The 18,473-nt window shown below is 44.5% G+C and overlaps 1 protein-coding gene across 4 annotated transcripts; it reads left to right on the top strand.

Annotated features, from left to right (window-relative positions):
- Nucleotides 1–14,023: 14,023 nt before the first annotated feature.
- Nucleotides 14,024–17,415, top strand: dmac2 (distal membrane arm assembly component 2). Of its 4 annotated transcripts, none has more exons than XM_035770930.2 (6): nucleotides 14,024–14,183; nucleotides 15,041–15,231; nucleotides 15,560–15,640; nucleotides 15,800–15,939; nucleotides 16,402–16,564; nucleotides 16,885–17,415. In XM_035770930.2, exons 1-6 carry the CDS (start codon nucleotides 14,166–14,168, stop codon nucleotides 17,036–17,038), a joined length of 747 nt encoding a protein of 248 aa, XP_035626823.1. In that variant the 5' UTR covers nucleotides 14,024–14,165; the 3' UTR covers nucleotides 17,039–17,415. The 4 variants fall into 4 exon arrangements, 3 of the variants coding, with proteins under 3 accessions (XP_035626823.1, XP_035626830.1, XP_035626813.1); XM_035770937.2 differs by lacking the exon at nucleotides 15,041–15,231 and adding an exon at nucleotides 14,791–14,963 and having other exon boundaries at nucleotides 14,151–14,183; XM_035770920.2 differs by lacking the exon at nucleotides 14,024–14,183 and adding an exon at nucleotides 14,190–14,903.
- The last annotated feature ends 1,058 nt before the right edge of the window (nucleotides 17,416–18,473 follow it).

Below are 18,473 nucleotides of genomic sequence, written 5' to 3'. Positions count from 1 at the left end.
TCTACAAGTTAACACAAGGATAGAAAAACACCTAAACACTTTGCATCTTACAATTAGTCACACTAATAAAAAGATCTGTTTACATCCTGTATATCAGGTTCCATATCTTGTATTCCTCTGACCCTAAAACCCACCCAACTCTAACCCATTGTAAACAAGACAGTCCTTACATAACCAGAAGGAACAGGGGGAGACAATATAGGCCTACATTATCTCCCAAAAGACCACTGGACTCTCTGTCATAATAACTCTGAGAGCTGTACAGTCCTTATGTAATTCTTAGATCCTCTGAGATCCTCTGCTTTTATGGCTGGCCCCTCACTTATAGAACCGCTTCTGCTGCCTTGCTAAGTCTTTAGGGCCATAGGGAATACTATGGAAGACAGTGGTGATAGTCCTTGTGAAACAGGAGATCTGAGAGTGTTTGATGGGTGATGATTGTGTCTCTTGTTGTTGTGCGTCACACCGGGGGGGTTGAATTGTCTTCCATTGAAAATAAGCCTCAATCCATAAAGTTTTACGCAAGGAATTTAATATTGTGGATTTACGAGTTTACATAACAACCCACGGGAGAGATACAATATTCACCAAAATCATACTGTAGATTAATAGGGTCCACAGTGTAAGGAGGGAGTCGGGAAGCAAGTTCAGGGAGTGTTTTAATAAACAAACGTAACATAATCCAAAACAAGAACACACGAACAAACGCACAGGCATGAAACTGACACAGAAACAACAACGCCTGCGGAAGGAACCAAAGGGAGTGACATACATAGGGAAGGTAATCAGGGAGCTGATGGAGTCCAGGGGAGTCTGATGACGCGCAGGTGCGCGTAACGATGGTGACAGGTGCGCGTAACGATGGTGACAGGTGCGTGTAACGATGGTGACAGGTGCGCGTAACGATGGTGACAGGTGCGCGTAACGATGGTGACAGGTGTGCGAGCCATAAAGAGCAGCCTGGTGACCTAGAGGCCGAAGCGGGAGCACATGTGACACACAGAGTCAAAACGCACTACTCAAGCAGACCTGATACTGCGTTCCATGATTCAACACAATGGCTGTAGTTACATTCTCCATAGATTTTGTATCATTTTAAATGCAGGAACTAAATCCGCATCTATGCATTAACGGTAGCACAGAATAATTCCCCCCCACTCATAAATGATTAAACAAATCCATATTTTTTGAATAGTTGAACGGTCAGCTTCAATTTGATGTATGACAACTAAATTCCAAGTGTTGCATTTGATAGACATTCTTTGTTAAAGTGCCTATCTCTAAGACTACTCACGCGAAGCAGAACATCCGGCCATTTTCACCTTAAAATAGCCTTTTCCATTTTTCCTTTGCTGAATATGCAGTTATAGTATTCATTACCATAATCTTTCATGAATATATCGTCTGTCTATTGGCTTTATTAGGTTATGGTAAAACTCTGAGGATTTTACAAGAGTGTTTTCATTTTTCAAGAGGGATCATACATTTCAATAACAGTATCTATCTCTCACATATACACACACGCGCACACACACACACACACACACACACACACACACACACACACACACACACACACACACACACACACACACACACACACACACACACACACACACACACACACACACCAAAACGCATAAGGCTTTTACACCTGCATCGTTTGCTGTTTGGGGTTTTAGGCTGGGTTTCTGTACAGCACTTTGAGATATCAGCTGATGTACAAAGGGCTATATAAATAAATTTGATTTGATTTGATTTGATATAGTGGTTGTTTCTAAGGACGAGAGAAATACTGAAAATACAGCGAAGCAAGCTTAAAGTGCTTTTGGCCGAGAGCAGCTTCAGATAACATCATTACAAAATCAATAGGAAGGTCAGTCACATCAGAAACAACGGGGAGCATCGGAGGGCCGTGCTTAATTAAAACACGGACGTGCTTTCTGATGTACTCAAAGACGGACCTCTGAGACATTTTTTGTTTTTTGTTTTATGTATTCTTGTCTTTCCCGGGTTCGATACTAGCCCCATTCTGGAAAATCTGAATAGATTGTCTTTGTTTTCCTCTCTAATAGAAAGATAATGATGCTAACCCCAGTCTATTTCCAGTCTGTGACTGGGTATCCATATCTCACAGTGGAGGAGGAGGAGATGGCTACTAGGCTACTCTCTAGTCCAATCCTTGGTGATTTAATGACATCAACCTACCACTCTCATTAGGAATTGCTATGAAATATGTGTAAAGCTGATTACATTTCAACCAAGACCCTTCAACATGACATAGTACACCCCTGACAGCAGATATGGAGGAGAGGAGGACAGAGAGAGATAGGAGGATGGGGGGACATATCTGCTGTCTAGGGTGGTGGCGGGAAGGAGGGAAGGACATTATGGTTGTGTCAGAGTGAATTAATGAGTAGTCGAGGGGGGAGACAATAAGCTGCAGAGAGAGAAGAGAAGTGTCACGTTCTGACCTTTATTTCCTTTTTTTGTCGTTATTTAGTATGGTCATGGCGTGAGTTGGGGTGGGCAGTCTATGTTTGTTTTTCTATGATTTTGGGATTTCTATGTTTCGGCCTAGTATGGTTCTCAATCAGAGGCAGGTGTCATTAGTTGTCTCTGATTGAGAATCATACTTAGGTAGCCTGGGTTTCACTGTTTGTTTGTGGGTGATTGTCTATCTCTAGTTGCATGTTAGCACTATGTTTCATTAGCGGAAACGTTCGTTTGTTGTTTTGTTAGCTTGTTCGGTTTTACGTCGTGTTTTTCGTCATTCAATAAAAGGAATGCATTCATACCACGCTGAGCTTTGGTCCGCTTCATACGATGATCGTGACAAGAAGAGAAAACAGAGAGAGAAGAGATAGAGAGTGGAGAAAGGCAGGGAGCACCAGAGGTATGTGTTGACTTTCACAACTATGGATAAGACTGTGAGTGAAGGCTGTATCTGTCAGTCTGTCCCCTCACCACCATGGCCCCTCAGAAAGGCCCCTCAGAAAGGCCAGCCAGTCTGCAGCCAGGGGCACTGACTATCCTCCTGTCTTCCTGTTAGTGTGTCTGCATCCCAAATGGCACCTTATGGCCTTTACAGTGCACTACGCTACATTGGAACAGGGTGCCACTTGGGATGCATCCCGTGACAGTAATATCTGGGTGGATGACAGTAGCAGGATGTCAAGATGGCCTAACGAGGCTGCTGTTAATCGCCTGACCTTTCCGCTACCTTACTGTAATTAGACAGTCATTAAACAGCTTATCACCTGAGAGAGCACAGGGCCGCCCAATAACAAGGGACGGGTGAATGAGAGTTCAGACTGGAGGCTTATACAACAAATCCATAATCCATAGTATGACACTTGCTCTCACATAACAGGTCAATGCCATATTGTGATATATAGGCCTCGTAGAAATGCAGATATTAGAAATGGGCATTTTGAATATCTTTAAATAAGTAAAGCCAAGGGACTTTGAAAATGGGATTTGACTCCGTAAAACAAAGCATGCACTTTAACCATTGGGTTTTTAGCTAAGACGCTTTGAATAGACAGATCAGATTGGTGAAATTGCTCACTAAGCATAGGAGGAGCCAGTCCTCTCTTGGCCGTACAAAAACAATTATCAGCTAGGAGAAGACAGCATATATGATTGACGATGACTCCTGGCATACCCTGATAGAACATTAATATGTCATAAAGTATTTTATTAGCCAGTGTAATTTGTATTGCTTCCTAAATATGTGTGTCAAATCAAATCACATTTTACTTGTCACATGCTTCATAAACAGCAGTGAAATGCTTACATACAGGTCCTTTTCCAACAATGCAGAGAAAAAGAAAATTGAGAAATAATACAAAAGTAATAACACATAATAACACAAGTAATAATAAATACACAGTGAGTAACAGTAACTTGGCTATAAACACGTTTGGTGTGTGTGTGTGTACGAGAGAGAGATAAAGATGTGTGTGTGTGTACGAGAGAGAGAGAGATAAAGATGTGTGTGTGTGTGTGTGTGTGTGTGTGTGTGTGTGTGTACGAGAGAGAGAGATAAAGATGTGTATGTGTGTAAAAAGGAAGTGTGAGAAAGGAAGTGAATAATACAACGCAAGGGAATATTTTATTTGGATTTATTTAACCTTTATTTAACTAGGCAAGTCAGTTAAGAACAAATTGTTATTTACAATGACGTCCTACCAGAAGGCAAAAGGCCTCCTTCTGGGACGGGGGCAGGGATTAAAAATAGAAATAAATGAAATAAATATATAGGACAAAACACACATCACGACAAGAGAGACAGCACAACACTACATAAAGAGAGACCTAAGGCAACAACATAGCGTGGCAGCAACACAGCATGGTAGCAACACAACATGGTAGCAACACAACATGACTGCAGCACAACATGGTAGCAGCACAAAACATGGTACAAACATCATTGGGCACAGACAACAGCACAAAGGGCAAGAAGGTTGAGACAACAATACATCACACAAAGCAGCCACAACTGTCAGTAAGAGTGTCCATGATTGAGTCTTTGAATGAAGAGATTGAGATAAAACTGTCCAGTTTGAGTGTTTGTTGCAGCTCGTTCCAGTCGCTAGCTGCATTGAACTGAAAAGACGAGCGACCCAGGGATGTGTGTGCTTTGGGGACCTTTAACAAAATGTGACTGGCAGGACGGGTGTTGTATGTGGAGGATGAGGGCTGCAGTAGATATCTCAGATAGGGGGGAGTGAGGCCTAAGAGGGTTTTATAAATAAGCATCAACCAGTGGGTCTTGCGACAGGTATACAGAGATGACCGGTTTACAGAGGATTATAGAGTGCAGTGATGATATAAGGAGCATTGGTGGCAAATCTGATGGCCGAATGGTATAGAACATCTAGCCGCTCGAGAGCACCCTCACCTGCCTATCTATAAATGATGTCTTCGTAATCTAGCATGGGTAGGATGGTCATCTGAATCAGGGTTAGTTTGGCAGCTGGGGTGAAAGAGGAGTGATTACGATAGAGGAAACCAAGTCTAGATTTAACTTTAGTCTGCAGCTTTAATATGTGCTGAGAGAAGGACAGTGTACCATCTAGCCATACTCCCAAGTATTTGTCCAGACTACCTCAAGCTCTAAACCCTCAGAGGTAGTAATAACACCTGTGGGAAGAGGGGCATTCTTCTTACCAAACCACATGACCTTTGTTTTGGAGGTGTTCAGAACAAGGTTAAGGGTAGATAAAGCTTGTTGGACACTAAGAAAGCTTTGTTGTAGAGCATTTAACACAAAATCCGGGGAAGGGCCAGCTGAGTATAAGACTGCATATAAATGTATGAGAGAGCTTCCTACTGCCTGAGCTATGTTGTTGATGTAAATTGAGAAGAGCGTGGGGCCGAGGATCGAGCCTTGGGGTACAGCCTTGGTGACAGGCACTCTTTGAGAGAGGTAGTTAGCAAACCAGACCAGACCCCTCAGAGACACCAATACTCCTTAGCCGGCCCACAAGAATGGAATGGTCTATCGTATCAAAAGCTTTGGCCAAGTGAATAAAAATAGCATTTCTTAGAATCAAGTGCAATGGTGACATCATTGAGGACCTTTAATAGCAGTAATGTAAAGAATGCCTTTTTGTAAATTAAGCAATTAAAAGCTCTGTTTCTTTGTTTTAGCAAAGTCAAATAAACTAAACTGAAAGCATGAAACCACACCAACCAAACCACCTGATACCACTCAGTCTCTGATCCCCTTTACTATCAACTGGAACAAAGCTTTATCGGTGTCAGAAGTCACTGAACCTTTTACACACACAACGGGCATGACGGACGCTTAAACGTGCAGACCCATAAACCGTAGCATCACACAATAATCTATATCCATATCACAGCACCAAGTAGCCTCTTATCGCCAATGCATTATTCATCCAGCGCTATGCTATGTAACGCTACTTTCAAACAGTTCCCTAGGGGAATCCCTGACATCTCGTCTCGCTCAGAGACGGCCTGGATGATCAGAGAGGAGTTATGGGCTCGAGGGAACTTGTATCTACAGAGTTAGTGTCTCTGCTGTGCTGTCCCTGTGGAGTTGTATCTCTAACCTTGCTCTCACTACAGTTCACACTCAGCACTCAGGGCCGCACATCAGAGGAATTCAGATGGTGGGTTTTTAAGTGGTGTGTGTGTGTGTGTGTGTGTGTGTGTGTGTGTGTGTGTGTGTGTGTGTGTGTGTGTGTGTGTGTGTGTGTGTGCAGATCTGCAAAACTGGATGGCGTGCAATGTCATTCATTCCCTTTCACAAATTCAACCGTGAAGTGTTCTTATGGAGACTATTTAATTATAGTGGAGTCTACAGTATTTTACTATTTTTGTGCAACAAGCTACAGTTGGCCATTTTGAGTGGCAGACAGCTGTGGAGTTAATGAAGTCATTTCATTGAGTTAAACGGTAGACTGGCTCAGCATCGTGCAATCATTTGCATGCCTCACTGTGGTAATTGCAGCTGTCAGCTCCAATCTCCAGAGTAGCGTGGGTTCAGCAAGACACCAAGCCGAGGTAACGGCACTAGTATACAGAACTGTGGGACTGAGCACTCCGTATGAGATACCGACACATCTTATTTGTACAAAATTGAAACCGTTAACTGCACAAGACAATCATAGGACTAGGTGTGTGTGCGTGTCTGCTATGGCCAATTTCCGCGTCATTCATTTCATTTCTATTCACTCTTTTAATTGACTGAATTGAAAACAAAATAAACCCCAACTCTGCTATGGACGACAAAACCAACTTGATAAGAGTTGGTTCTATTTAGTCAACTGTCAGAGTAACAGCAGACATGCTGAGAGGGACTTTGGAGACCCAGCCAACCAGATAATTGCTCATTGTTTAGGCCTTTTAAAGGTGAAGCTACCCTCGGCAGCGTCATCACCTGTGGGATAACGCTAACTATTAATTAACCGAAACGGGCTATAATTTGCAGCAAACGGGGCGGGCGATAGACGCAAGTTGAAAATACAGTCCAAACCAATTAAAGAAAAAAAAAGCATTAACAGTTGGCACTGGGTCAAAATCTGAAGAACTTCTCCTGGTATCCTTGGCAACACACGTTGCAGTGACTATCTCCACACATCAACATCATGGGCTATTTATGCGTCAGCAGCATAAATACCATCTAACACACTGAGAAACACGCAGACATATTGTTTGTGTGTGTGTACTGCATCATGTACAGTGTGAATCCTATCCCCTCTATGTGGCCAGTCGGTACTGAAGGACACTCTCTCTCTCTCTCTCTCTCTCTCTCTCTCTCTCTCTCTCTCTCTCTCTCTCTCTCTCTCTCTCTCTCTCTCTCTCTCTCTCTCTCTCTCTCTCTCTCTCTCTCAATTCAATTCAATTCAATTCAAGGGCTTTATTGGCATGGGAAACATGTGTTAACATTGCCAAAGCAAGTGAGGTAGACAACATACAAAGTGAATATATAAAGTGAAAAACAACAAAAATTAACAGTAAACATTACACATACAACAGTTTCAAAACAGTAAAGACATTACAAATGTCATATTATATATATATATATATATATATATATATATATATATATATATATATATATATACACAATGTACAAATAATTAAAGGACACAAGATAAAATAAATAAGCATAAATATGGGTTGTATTTACAATGGTGTTTGTTCTTCACTGGTTGCCCTTTTCTCGTGGCAACAGGTCACAAATCTTGCTGCTGTGATGGCACACTGTGGAATTTCACCCAGTAGGTATGGGAGTTTTTCAAAATTGGATATGTTTTCGAATTCTTTGTGGATCTGTGTGATCTGGGGGAAATATGTCTCTCTAATATGGTCATACATTGGGCAGGAGGTTAGGAAGTGCAGCTCAGTTTCCACCTCATTTTGTGGGCAGTGAGCACATAGCCTGTCTTCTCTTGAGAGCCATGTCTGCCTACGGCGGCCTTTCTCAATAGCAAGGCTATGCTCACTGAGTCTGTACATAGTCAAAGCTTTCCTTAATTTTGGGTCAGTCACAGTGGTCAGGTATTCTGCCGCTGTGTACTCTCTGTGTAGGGCCAAATAGCATTCTAGTTTGCTCTGTTTTTTTGTTAATTCTTTCCAATGTGTTAAGTAATTATCTTTTGTTTTCTCATGATTTGGTTGGGTCTAATTGTGCTGTTGTCCTGGGGCTCTGTAGGGTGTGTTTGTGTTTGTGAACAGAGCCCCAGGACCAGTTTGCTTAGGGACTCTTCTCCAGGTTCATCTCTCTGTTTGTGATGGCTTTGTTATGGAAGGTTTGTGAATCGCTTCCTTTTAGGTGGTTGTAGAATTTAATGGCTCTTTTCTGGATTTTGATAATTAGTGGCTATCAGCCTAATTCTGCTCTGCATGCATTATTTGGTGTTTTACGTTGTACACGGAGGATATTTTTGCAGAATTCTGCGTGCAGAGTCTCAATTTGGTGTTTGTCCCATTTTGTGAAGTCTTGGTTGGTGAGCGGACCCCAGACCTCACAACCATAAAGGCAATGGGCTCTATGACTGATTCAAGTATTTTTAGCCAAATCCTAATTGGTATGTTGAAATTTATGTTTCTTTTGATGGCATAGAATGCCCTTCTTGCCTTGTCTCTCAGATCGTTCACACCTTTGTGGAAGTTACCTGTGGCGCTGATGTTTAGGCCAAGGTATGTATAGTTTTTGTGTGCTCTAGGGCAACAGTGTCTAGATGGAATTTGTATTTGTGGTCCTGGTGACTCGACCTTTTTGGAACACCATTATTTTGGTCTTACTGAGATTTACTGTCAGGGCCCAGGTCTGACAGAATCTGTGCATAAGATCTAGGTGCTGCTGTAGGCCCTCCTTGGTTGGTGACAGAAGCACCAGATCATCAGCAAACAGCAGACATTTGACTTCGGATTCTAGCAGGGGGAGGCCGGGTGCTGCAGACTTTTCTAGTGCCCGCGCCAGTTCGTTGATATATATGTTGAAGAGGGTGGGGCTTAAGCTGCATCCCTGTCTAACCCCACGACCCTGTGTGAAGAAATGTGTGTTTTTTGCCAATTTTAACCGCACACTTGTTGTTTGTGTACATGGATTTTATAATGTCATATGTTTTATCTATCTATCTATCTACATTTAAGTCATTTAGCAGACGCTCTTATCCAGAGCGACTTACAAATTGGTGCATTCACCTTATGACATCCAGTGGAACAGCCACTTTACAATAGTGCATCTAAATATTTTAAGGGAAGGGGGGGTGAGAAGGATTACTTTATCCTATCCTAGGTATTCCTTAAAGAGGTGGGGTTTCAGGTGTCTCCGGAAGGTGGTGATTGACTCCGCTGTCCTGGCGTCGTGAGGGAGTTTGTTCCACCATTGGGGGGCCAGAGCAGCGAACAGTTTTGACTGGGCTGAGCGGGAACTGTACTTCCTCAGTGGTAGGGAGGCGAGCAGACCAGAGGTGGATGAACGCAGTGCCCTTGTTTGGGTGTAGGGCCTGATCAGAGCCTGGAGGTACTGAGGTGCCATTCCCCTCACAGCTCCGTAGGCAAGCACCATGGTCTTGTAGCGGATGCGAGCTTCAACTGGAAGCCAGTGGAGAGAGCGGAGGAGCGGGGTGACGTGAGAGAACTTGGGAAGGTTGAACACCAGACGGGCTGCGGCGTTCTGGATGAGTTGTAGGGGTTTAATGGCACAGGCAGGGAGCCCAGCCAACAGCGGTTGCAGTAATCCAGACGGGAGATGACAAGTGCCTGGATTAGGACCTGCGCCGCTTCCTGTGTGAGGCAGGGTCGTACTCTGCGGATGTTGTAGAGCATGAACCTACAGGAACGGGCCACCGCCTTGATGTTAGTTGAGAACGACAGGGTGTTGTCCAGGATCACGCCAAGGTTCTTAGCGCTCTGGGAGGAGGACACAATGGAGTTGTCAACCGTGATGGCGAGATCATGGAACGGGCAGTCCTTCCCCGGGAGGAAGAGCAGCTCCGTCTTGCCGAGGTTCAGCTTGAGGTGGTGATCCGTCATCCACACTGATATGTCTGCCAGACATGCAGAGATGTGATTCGCCACCTGGTCATCAGAAGGGGGAAAGGAGAAGATTAATTGTGTGTCGTCTGCATAGCAATGATAGGAGAGACCATGTGAGGTTATGACAGAGCCAAGTGACTTGGTGTATCGCGAGAATAGGAGAGGGCCTAGAACAGAGCCCTGGGGACACCAGTGGTGAGAGCGCGTGGTGAGGAGACAGATTCTCGCCACGCCACCTGGTAGGAGCGACCTGTCAGGTAGGACGCAATCCAAGCGTGGGCCGCGCCGGAGATGCCCAACTCGGAGAGGGTGGAGAGGAGGATCTGATGGTTCACAGTATCGAAGGCAGCCGATAGGTCTAGAAGGATGAGAGCAGAGGAGAGAGAGTTAGCTTTAGCAGTGCGGAGCGCCTCCGTGATACAGAGAAGAGCAGTCTCAGTTGAGTGACTAGTCTTGAAACCTGACTGATTTGGATCAAGAAGGTCATTCTGAGAGAGATAGCGGGAGAGCTGGCCAAGGACGGCACGTTCAAGAGTTTTGGAGAGAAAAGAAAGAAGGGATACTGGTCTGTAGTTGTTGACATCGGAGGGATCGAGTGTAGGTTTTTCAGAAGGGGTGCAACTCTCGCTCTCTTGAAGACGGAAGGGACGTAGCCAGCGGTCAGGGATGAGTTGATGAGCGAGGTGAGGTAAGGAGAAGGTCTCCGGAAATGGTCTGGAGAAGAGAGGAGGGGATAGGGTCAAGCGGGCAGGTTGTTGGGCGGCCGGCCGTCACAAGACGCGAGATTTCATCCGGAGAGAGAGGGGGAAAAGAGGTCAGAGCACAGGGTAGGGCAGTGTGAGCAGAACCAGCGGTGTCGTTTGACTTAGCAAACGAGGATCGGATGTCGTCGACCTTCTTTTCAAAATGGTTGACGAAGTCATCTGCAGAGAGGGAGGAGGGGGGGAGGGGGAGGAGGATTCAGGAGGGAGGAGGATTCAGGAGGGAGGAGAAGGTGGCAAAGAGCTTCCTAGGGTTAGAGGCAGATGCTTGGAATTTAGAGTGGTAGAAAGTGGCTTTAGCAGCAGAGACAGAGGAGGAAAATGTAGAGAGGAGGGAGTGAAAGGATGCCAGGTCCGCAGGGGGAGGCGAGATTTCCTTCATTTCCCGCTCGGCTGCCCGGAGCCCTGTTCTGTGAGCTCGCAATGAGTCGTCGAGCCACGTAGCGGGAGGGGAGGACCGAGCCGGCCTGGAGGATAGGGACATAGAGAGTCAAAGGATGCAGAAAGGGAGGAGAGGAGGGTTGAGGAGGCAGAATCAGGAGATAGGTTGGAGAAGGTTTGAGCAGAGGGAAGAGATGATAGGATGGAAGAGGAGAGAGTAGCGGGGGAGAGAGAGCGAAGGTTGGGACGGCGCGATACCATCCGAGTAGGGGCAGTGTGGGAAGTGTTGGATGAGAGCGAGAGGGAAAAGGATACAAGGTAGTGGTCGGAGACTTGGTGGGGAGTTGCAATGAGGTTAGTGGAAGAACAGCATCTAGTAAAGATGAGGTCGAGCATATTGCCTGCCTTGTGAGTAGGGGGGGAAGGTGAGAGGGTGAGGTCAAAAGAGGAGAGGAGTGGAAAGAAGGAGGCAGAGAGGAATGAGTCAAAGGTAGACGTGGGAAGGTTAAAGTCGCACAGAACTGTGAGAGGTGAGCCGTCCTCAGGAAAGGAGCTTATCAAGGCATCAAGCTCATTGATGAACTCTCTGAGGGGACCTGGAGGGCGATAAATGATAAGGATGTTAAGCTTGAAAGGGCTGGTAACTGTGACAGCATGAAATTCAAAGGAGGCGATAGACAGATGGGTAAGGGGAGAAAGAGAGAATGACCACTTGGGAGAGATGAGGATCCCGGTGCCACCACCCCGCTGACCAGAAGCTCTCGGGGTGTGCGAGAACACGTGAGCGGACGAAGAGAGAGCAGTAGGAGTAGCAGTGTTATCTGTGGTGATCCATGTTTCCGTCAGTGCCAAGAAGTCGAGGGACTGGAGGGAGGCATAGGCTGAGATGAACTCTGCCTTGTTGGCCGCAGATCGGCAGTTCCAGAGGCTACCGGAGACCTGGAACTCCACGTGGGTCGTGCGCGCTGGGACCACCAGATTAGGGTGGCGCGGCCACGCGGTGTGGAGCGTTTGTATGGTCTGTGCAGAGAGGAGAGAACAGGGATAGACAGACACATAGTTGACAGGCTACAGAAGAGGCTACGCTAATGCAAGGAGATTGGAATGACAAGTGGACTACACGTCTCGAATGTTCAGAAAGTTAAGCTTACGTAGCAAGAATCTTATTGACTAAAATGATTAAAATGATACAGTACTGCTGAAGTAGGCTAGCTGGCAGTGGCTGCGTTGTTGACTTTGTAGGCTAGCTGGCAGTGGCTGCGTTGTTGACACTACACTAATCAAGTCGTTCCGTTGAGTGTAATAGTTTCTACAGTGCTGCTATTCGGGGGCTAGCTGGCTAGCTAGCAGTGTTGATTACGCTACGTTGCGTTAAAAGAACTACAATAGCTGGCTAGCTAACCTAGAAAATCGCTCTAGACTACACAATTATCTTTGATACACAGACGGCTATGTAGCTAGCTATGTAGCTAGCTACAATCAAACAAATCAAACTGTTGTGCTGTAATGAAATGAAATGAAAATGTGATACTACCTGTGGAGCGAAGCGGAATGCGACCGGGTTGTTGAGTGCGGAAGTTCTATTCAGTAGACGTTGGCTAGCTGTTGGCTAGCTAGCAGTGTCTCCTACGTTAAGGACGACAAATAGCTGGCTAGCTAACCTCGGTAAATTAAGATAATCACTCTAAGACTACACGCTCTAAACTACACAATTATCTTGGATACGAAGACAGCAAAGACAACTATGTAGCTAGCTAACACTACACTAATCAAGTCGTTCAGTTGAGTGTAATAGTTTCTACAGTGCTGCTATTCGGTAGACGGTGGACGTTTGCTAGCTGGCTAGCTGCTGGGCAGATAGCAGTGTAGACTACGTTAGGACGACGAAATACGAAGTTGCAATAGAAGTGCTGACTGTTTCACTTTGTTGTCCTCTTTCTTTTCCTTTTTCTTCTGTCCTTCTTTTGTCCTTATTTTGTCTTCCTTTCTTCTGTTAACTAGATATTTTTTGTTGTTATTCTTTGTAAGCTAACTAGCTTCTTCCAGGATAGATAGATATATATATATATATATAGAAAAAATAAATATTAGGACTGGAGTAAATCATCAGCGAGGCTAAACTTATTTGCTAGTTACCAGTGACAGCAGGTGAGAGCCGTCTGTTGGTCTGGCACTGCCCCAGTGGATCCTGGGAGAAGAGACAAGGAGAGACAAAGGGGATGTTTGTTTTTCTTCCATGTATCGAGCTGTCTGCACATCTGTCAGACCTGTTTTTCTCTTATACCTGCAACGTGAGTGGAAATGGAGATAATGGGAGATGAGGGAGAAGCCATTGGGAGAATGGGATTGTGGAATAAATGGATTGGAATGAGACAGGGGAGATGTTGCCTCACTTTTACATTCTTACTTAGGCTATTCTATCACTCTCTTTCAGTTAGTACAGCTCTCAATTCTCCATATTGCCTGTATTCCCCAGGCATACTTTATCAAATCATTCACTCAACACACCACCCGCAGTCCTGCACCCCCAAATGATTAACCAATCCACCAATTTCCAGGTCCTAAAATGAATCTAGAAGGACTGACCTGCTCTCAGACAGTTAATAATAGGTTACCCTACTGTTATTCTCCAAGTTATTTTGGCTGTGGTCTAGTTAGCCGACATTGACAGTAAAGGGTAGAGAAGAAACAGATTCACACAATGTCTAGTGCTATTGCCAAACAACAACTGTGATGATGGAGTATAAATCTTAATTTATTATGGAAAGGCCTAAACGACATACCTTGGCGTCAAATTACAGTAGCTTCTCGAATGCAAAGGTTGTACAGTGTATAATTTGGTGAAATCACCTATGTTGCGCTTCATTCTTTTTTTCGGGTATTTCCATTTTGTGAGACTTCTTCGAGCGCCCCCCTGCGTTTTGAGAGATATCTACAAGGTAAATAGAACGCAAAAGCGCTAAGTTTGTCCCAAACCACTCCCCGTAGGACGTCAACAACATGGCTGCTCCCTTGATGGTAAGAATATCCTTCGCTTCTCACGTCGCTGACGCTAATAAATACAAATTAAAACCGGTATTTTGCATTAGTGTAGCCTATATTTTGAAGTTGTATGTAATCTCTGGGTTCAGCGTCCAGAATATACACGCTATAGCAAAAAATGTGGAGGGATCACATAACGGTGAGAGGATCGCGATAACGTTAGTGATGTCTCAGTGCAATATTTTCTATACTAACATTTTTTGTGACAGGAAATATTCTGCAACACCTACATGATAAAATGCGTACATAAGTACCATGAGCATCCATATTTTAGCAGAATTACAAATAGCAGGTTAAAGCAAGGACAACCACCACCAGGCGCTCTGGCTCATGGCACATAGCTATGGCTCCAGGTATATTGTCTCCTCACCTCTGCCTGCTCAAATGTTGTTTTATAGAGTAAAAGACAAATCAGTGGTGGACCTTTAAAAAGGAGCTACCTATCACATTTTTCTAGATTATCAGTAAAGTGGATGTGGTATACTTTTGTGGATCAAGTGATCTGTTTGGGACTCGTGGGGGGCAAGAGCAGTGTGGGCCGTTGAGAGCTGAAAAGTAACTAACTAACTAATCAAATCAACAGTTGGAGTGCAAAAGTCTACACATACATGGGGGCCTTCCAAGAACAGGAGTGATGAACTGGTCTATGAAGTCAAAACCCAAACTATGCAACATCACACATGGACAAGAGTGGAGGTGCAAACTAAAGCACTCCTCTCACAACTCCTGGGTTTATAGTTACCGCATATTAGCATGGCAAGTAGATTTTCCCCTCCTTTGCATTTGCCTCTCTCCTTTCTCACTGTCCATGTTCTGTGTATCTGTCTTGTCAGTTGATGCGGCGAAGCTGTAGGCAGGTGACCCTCTTGGCCGCCGCGTCGCGTTACTGGAGCTCTAGCCCTGTGGCTCCGCCCTCAAAACAGTCCAGGCTCCTCCTCTTCCTGAGCCAGCGTTTCCATGACATTGAGACTCTCCTCAGCTGGAGCTCCTGGTTCAAGGACCGAGGTCTACGACAGAAGAATTTGTATGTGTAACAGGAAAACACACCGATTTATTCTAGCTACATGCGTTTCTATCAGCGCGCCACGGTCTAAAATGAACGTGTAGGTTATCATCTGGTCCCAAATCAGTCCCTCCCCTTTGGCCCTTACTCTTCAATGCACCATCTATAAGGCGTTGGTAAGCAAAATGGTGGACGCTCCAACTCTGCTTATGCTATCCAGACCCTTTTAGATCTTCATGCAATGAAGGGTTATAGGCTAAGGCCAATGTGTAGGGAGTGAATTGGAACAGGCTGTCCCAACTCCATAAACATTGCTCTCAGCCCAACCACTGTCTCTTTCCCTTCACAGTTTCTATGGTTACACCCAGCAAAACTATGGGGACAACATTGCAGCTGCTTATTACATCCTTAGCCTGAAGGGAGGATTCAGGTAACTGTTCCGCCATTTTGGGCTGCCCATAACCGCCTGTGCATGCCCCCTTTTTGACGTGTTGGTGAATATTGATGTGCTTCCAGTTTTTTTGTTGTTGTATTTGCTGATCACTGTGTAATTCACTTGTTAGTGATGACTAGTCATTTGACCCTCCAGGTTTGCAGGGCAGTCAGAGTGGTTCCGATCAGACAGAAGAGGGAAGTTCAGCTGGGACTTCATGAACCACCGGGACACCTCCATAGAGGAAGTGGATGTCGGCAACACGCTCATTAACTACACAGGCCTGGAAAACCTTGGTACATACCACTTTATTCATGTCTGGGGGGGGTTGTATTTGTTTCACATTGCAAGTTACCCTTCCTAAATATTAATGGATAACTTAGCATTGTGGTTGATATGTATTATTATGTATGTACTCTGTTCCAGTGGTTTTCAACCTGTTTTCCGCAGGGTTTTTAAAATTATTTTTTTCAACATTAAATAACAGTTGGCACTATTAATGGTATTAAATGCTATTTTACATAATTTTTCACAATGCATATTGTTATAAAAATAATAATAGGCCTTTAATCTGTTAGTCACTGATCAAATGTATTCTAAATATGACCGCCAGGGTTTTGTTAAAAAGTTTTGCGACTCTGCGGATGGTGTTCCTCAAACCGTCGGCGGTGATTTGGTGGTCCCCGAAATGGAAAAGGTTGGGAACCACTGCTCAATGCTGTAAAATGTAACTCCTTTTTCTCTCGTCTCTTTCTCAGTGAAACAGAGGGGGCTGCGTACTCTCTCTGTGAGTGGCTGCGCTGAGGTGGATGACTGGTTCCTGTCCCGCCTCTATATCTTCCAGGACACCCTGGAGGAGCTGGACATTTCGAACTGTCCCCGAATCTCTGTGGGGGGCCTGGCCGCACTGCAGAAGCTGAGGTACACTGACCAACACGGGAGGAAATGACAAAAACAGAGGTGTTTTATCAATTAGTACGTGAGGAACCGAGAAAAGACTATCTCCTTGCTTCGTCCTTAAAATGGATTGGAGGATGCGTTTTGAGAAGAAGGTGAGGAGAGAACACAAGGAACCATGGGAAGATTAATTGAGAAAGAGACGGCATCACTAAAATGTCCATGCATTTCCTCATGGCACTTGTCTTAAATATATTTGTATATGTGTGTATATATACGGGTCAATGGACTCCATAACGTCGCAAATTGATACAAACATCCCTTCTCTTCCTCTTGTGTATCAGGGGTCTGCGACGGCTGAACGTGTCCTCCCTCCCCAGGCTCCAGAACCCTGGGCTGGTCGCCATCCTGCTGGAGGAGATGCTTCCTCATTGCCATGTTACTGCTGTCGGGTACGACCACAGCCTGATCTACAGCCCCACACAGACCGACGGCTAGACGCCCAGACACGGATAAAGGCCCAGGCTGAGGCTGGATGTCAAAATCTGACTAGAGAAGTGGAGAGACACAATCGAAGTTGGGCATAGTGACAAATGCTCTTATTCACTCCCTTTTTGATTCTTTAACTAACACTCACACAGACAAACAGACAGGGAGGGATGCCCATTTAGTGTGTGATGTAGAGCCTCACTGATTTAAAAAATGATAAATTATCAGACAAGTGTTTTACTTACTTGTAGAGCAACATTGTCGTCCTTAAGCTACCAAAATTATCAGTCGAAATATTTCCTTCAAAATATGTATATATGATGATGGTATGGATTATTATTATGCGTTGTATTGGTGATTTAAATAAAAAATATTTGTAAAGTATGCCTCCTGTTGTACATCTGGATCAATACAGACATTTATGAAGCAGACACAGAATAAATAGACAAGTCGTGGTTAAGCGTTTTAAAACGGGTGTGAATCTTATTAATCGTGAGGGATGTAAATCCCATAATCCTTTGTGAGACTGAGGAGAGGAGACCTTAAAGCTGCCGTTGAATAGGAGGAATAACGATTCAAGAGGAAAACAGAGAGATTAACATATTTTGTAGACTGAAGTAATGATGTATTAACTACCTTATACTGTTGCAATATTTTTTTTTTTTACCTTTATTTATCTAGGCAAGTGCAGCAATCTACCAAAGAGGTCCTTCACCTCAGTGGCCATGGTGAGTGTGGTTTGGGTGGTGACTTGAAAGACTACATTGAGTTTGTGTGCCTTTTTCATGTATGTGCATATTTGTGTGTACACAACCATAATAAAGGCTGCCCTGAACCATCATACTGTTCAAAACATTGCAGCCATGACCTTGTGTACTGATTTCCTGTTTCTTTTCAGTCCAGGACTTTCCTCAGATTATTTTGTTCTTTGATTATAACCTGCAGGTTCAGCTTTTTGCTGCATCAGAAACACCCTGAGCCCTCTTTTCTGTCTTGACTCTTTTCCCAGGATCATGATTATAATGCTATCTGATACACTACTTTCTGGCTTTTTCTTAGTATTGCATTTCAACATGTGTCCAGTTAACCTGGATTCTTAGGGATCACTAACAGCAGTGTTGGTGTGTGATGGAATATGTCACTTTGCACTGTTTCAAAACAGGGGCCCCAGACTGCTCATTAACCTGGAGCCAGCCGGTAGCGTGAGTCCTTTGTTCTGTCCCTGAGTTGTCTGGAGCCTGCATGAGACTTTTATTCCTCTATCCACCTCTGTATTTCAACTTGTATATATTTCTGTCTGTCTCCTAGAATAGTAGGCAGATCCTGTATTAGGGATGATAGGCATTCTACACCTCATGGACTTTGATGTGCCGGAGGGATGGACTTTGACTGGCGGAGGGATGGAATATCTAACTGTGATGGTTTAACAAAAGCTGTTATAACT

This window comes from Oncorhynchus keta, chromosome 1 (assembly GCF_023373465.1).
Source record: "Oncorhynchus keta strain PuntledgeMale-10-30-2019 chromosome 1, Oket_V2, whole genome shotgun sequence".
NCBI classification, from domain to species: Eukaryota; Metazoa; Chordata; class Actinopteri; order Salmoniformes; family Salmonidae; genus Oncorhynchus; species Oncorhynchus keta.
This window is presented reverse-complemented; position numbering and strand designations above follow the sequence as displayed.

Coding starts and splice junctions, on each gene's coding strand:
- dmac2 (XM_035770920.2), top strand. CDS start 14,874: ATGCAACATCACACATGGACAAGAGTGGAG. Junction 14,904..15,040: donor ACACATGGACAAGAGTGGAG/GTGCAAACTAAA, acceptor CTGTCTTGTCAG/TTGATGCGGCGAAGCTGTAG. Junction 16,565..16,884: donor GCCGCACTGCAGAAGCTGAG/GTACACTGACCA, acceptor CTTGTGTATCAG/GGGTCTGCGACGGCTGAACG.